Source organism: Panthera uncia, unplaced genomic scaffold (genome assembly GCF_023721935.1).
Source record: "Panthera uncia isolate 11264 unplaced genomic scaffold, Puncia_PCG_1.0 HiC_scaffold_1896, whole genome shotgun sequence".
NCBI classification, from domain to species: domain Eukaryota; kingdom Metazoa; phylum Chordata; class Mammalia; order Carnivora; family Felidae; genus Panthera; species Panthera uncia.
In genome coordinates, this window is record NW_026058576.1 from 7,797 (window position 1) to 11,111 (window position 3,315).

At 64.9% G+C, this 3,315-nt stretch overlaps 1 protein-coding gene across 1 annotated transcript; it reads right to left on the reverse strand.

Moving 5' to 3' along the window:
* Positions 1-1,260: 1,260 nt before the first annotated feature.
* On the reverse strand, positions 1,261-2,463 carry LOC125917473 (forkhead box protein B2). Its single transcript, XM_049623663.1, has one exon. The coding sequence runs from the start codon at positions 2,461-2,463 to the stop codon at positions 1,261-1,263; it is 1,203 nt and encodes a 400-aa protein (XP_049479620.1).
* Between the last annotated feature and the right edge of the window lie 852 nt (positions 2,464-3,315).

Here is a 3,315-nt window from a genome sequence, read left to right on the forward strand (position 1 = left end):
AGGGCAGCTGCCTCTTCCCTACCCGCCCCCCTTCGTTCCCAAAAGTTTGTTGCGAGTAAAGTGCTATTCCTGGGGCTCAAAAAGGGGGGAAGGGACGACAGCGCGGCAAGTTTCTTTTCCATTCGCGAACTGAAACTGAAGAATTTCGCCTAAAAGACGGACGCGCCCCATCAGCACGCAGAATACCAAATCGCAGAGCGCAAAAGGGACGGGGTCATCCTCTAGCGTCCGTCCGGAGGCTGGAAGGAAACCGCCAGGAGACGCTCCTGGAAGCGTTAAGAGCAACTGTGTCGGGTGATGGGGCATTCTTGCATTCATGTTTAGAGGAACAAAATCCCTCGGTGCAAGTGATGTTTTTTCTTTAAAATCCCAAAGGGAACGGATCGTGGGAATTAACATTATTTTGGGGCTCCTAAACGGCCTCGTCCGATTGATACACAAACGAATTGCAGGTAGAAAACCGCCTTCATTGTCTCTCTTTGGTTGTGTTTCCCCGAACTTTACTTTTGGAATCTGGGGCTTTGCTCTTTAAGCCGCTGCCATTCTGTTTTGTGCAAACTAATTGCTTTAGCCATTCCTTCTATCCTTCTCGACCCTGGGTCAGAGCCAAGAAACTGAACTGTTTCCCAAGATCCTTCGTGGAGTTCCCGCTGCCTCCCCAAAGCGACTTAAGTCATGACACTGTGTCCTCGCCCATTTAACTGACCAGGAAAATAACGATATGAAAACGGTCTCTCTTATCCTTAAATAAAACGAGATTTCCTTAGTGAATAGCAGTTTTGTCTTGGATGTTCAGGAAAGGCCGCTGCCCAGGGTGAGAAACTTGGTGGCTGAGGTCTGTATTAAGCGTCATTCTCTGTTGGATTTCTCCCGGGGAGGTTGAACTCCACCAGCTTCTCCCAGGAATAGGGGTCTAAATCCATTTCCAATTTGCCAGCGACTGAAGCTTCCCCAAATTCCTTCGCTCCCTCCCCCCATAACTTATTAACTTCCAATATTAATCACAATAGAAAACTCTTACCTGAAAATTGGCTTTCATTAATCTGATTGTACAACATAGTATAAACACAGACACCATAAGTGTTATATTTATTCAACCACTGGAGAATCCACTTTCGGGTTTGTCCGTTCAAAGACCTTCCTTTGCCTCAAAGGCTCAGGCTCGCCAGCTCTGCCCAGCCTCAGGGCGCCCTCTCCCTCCCGGGCAGCCCAGGACCAGGAGTCCCTGCACGCTTTCGCCTCCCCCGCCCGCCTGGTCCCCTAGGAGTGCACCAGCACCGAGTGCAGGGAGCTGCCCTTGCTCTCTGCCGCACTCGGGGCCGTGGGCTCCAGCAGGGAGGCAGCGGGAGAGGCCGCAGCCGCGGGGCACACGGTGGACGGCGCCGGCGGCTGCTGCGCGGCCGCGGGGACAGTGAGCGTCGGAGGCAGCGCGGCCACCGGCGGCAGCGAGGGGGTGGGCTTGATGGGCACCGGCACGGCAGGCAGGCTCTGGCTTGCCGAATGGCACAGGGCCTTGACCGGCACCCCGAAGGCCCCGTACTCCGGGCCCACGGGGACCCCCGCGGCGGCGGCGGCGGCGGCGGCCGCGGCCACCGAATCCATGACGCCCACGTGCGGCCACACGGAGCTGACGACGTTGCCGAGCTGACCCGGCACGGGGTACCCCAGGTGGTGCATGACCGACGCCAAGGGCAGCCCGCCGGCCTGCAGCACGCCCTTGTAGTCCCGGCTGATGATGTTCTCGATGGCGAACGGGTGCTTGAAGCCCGACGTGGACGCGGCCGCGGCCGCCGCCACCGCCGCCGCCTCCTGCATCTTGCCCGGGTGGGACGGCGGCTGGGGCTGCGACTGCTGGGGCGGCTGCTGCGCGGGCTGCGACGAGAGGTGCGGCGGCGGCTGCGGGGCTGGAGGCGGCTGCTGATGGAAGTAATGCACCATGTGCGGCGGCGGCGGGGGCGGCGGCTGGGGCGGGTGGTGGTGATGGTGGTGGTGCGCGGCCGCGTGGTGGTGGTGGTGGTGGTGGTGGTGGTGCGGGTGGTGCGGGTGGTGCGGGTGAAGGTGCCCTCCGGCCCCGGCGCCCGGCGCGCCCTTGGTGCTTCCCGCGTGCAGGTGAGTGTGTTCGGCGCGCAGCACCTTGAAGCGCTTTCGGCGCCGCAGGAAGCTGCCGTTCTCGAACATGTCGCCGCAGTCGGGATGCAGCGCCCAGAAGCTGCCCTTGCCGGGCTGGTCCGGCCGCCGCGGGATCTTGATGAAGCAGTCGTTGAAGGAGAGGTTGTGGCGCAGGCTGTTCTGCCAACGCTGCGTGTGCTCGCGGTAGTAGGGGAAGCGCTCCATGATGAACTTGTAGATGTCGCTCAGCGGCAGCATCTTCTCGGCGGAGTGCTGGATGGCCATGGCGGTCAGCGAGATGTACGAGTAGGGCGGCTTTTGGTCGCTGTACGAGCTCTTCCCCGGCCGCGGCATCGCCCCCGGCGCCTCTATCGCCCTCCGGCCCCCGCTGGACGGCAGTGTGGCTCCGCACCCGGTAGCGGGGGCCTGGCGGTCTCCACTGACCCCCGCTCGGCCTGCCCAGCCTCGCCACCCCGCCCTCTCTGCCCCCAGACCCTCTCGCCGTCTCTCTCCTGCCTTCTGCCGGCTGCTTGGGGGGCTCCGCGCCTGCCCTCCTGGGCCCGCTCAGCCCTCCGCCGCTCGCCAACTTCTGGCCGGACGGTGGCCGACCCGCGCGCAGAGTGGCGGGCGGGGCGCGCCAGCTCCCCGGCCACACTCTCTCGGCGCCTGCCCCCAGGTGGTCAGAGGCCGAGCGCTGGAGCCGGCGGCGGAGGCGTGGGCAGGGCAGGGTGCCCTTCCGGCCTCCTCTTGGCTTTTTTCTCGGTCCGAGGGAAGCCCGGGCCCAGCGGGCTGGGAGGAAGGACGGGACGGGCGGGACTCTGGCCCTTTAAATCCGAGTTGGCGCTCGTGCTCCCGGAGGCCGGGGCGGCGAGACTCCCAGCGCCCGGAGGCTGCCCCCCGGCCGGGCACCTAGCCAGCCCGCCCCGGAGTTGCGGTTTTCCTGGAGGGGAGAGGCGAGGTAAGGAGAAGGAAGCTCGGCTCTGGGCAGCCCGCGGCTCCCGGTTCTCCGGCGGCTCGCGGCGGAGCGGGGGGGGGGGGGGGGGGGGGGGGGGGGGGGCGGGGGGGGGGGGGGGGGGGGGGAAAGTTTGGTCTCTGCAGCAGCCGCGCGGCCGGGCTCCGCGGCGGGGCGGGGGCGCTGGACGCGGGGCGCGCGCTGCGGGCCCGAGGGGGCGGCTGCGAAGGCCCGGAGGATGCGAGGCCGGCCTC

Bases quoted from the DNA above. Each gene is read 5' to 3' on its own strand.
- LOC125917473 (XM_049623663.1), bottom strand. From the start codon at position 2,463: ATGCCGCGGCCGGGGAAGAGCTCGTACAGCGACCAAAAGCCGCCCTAC.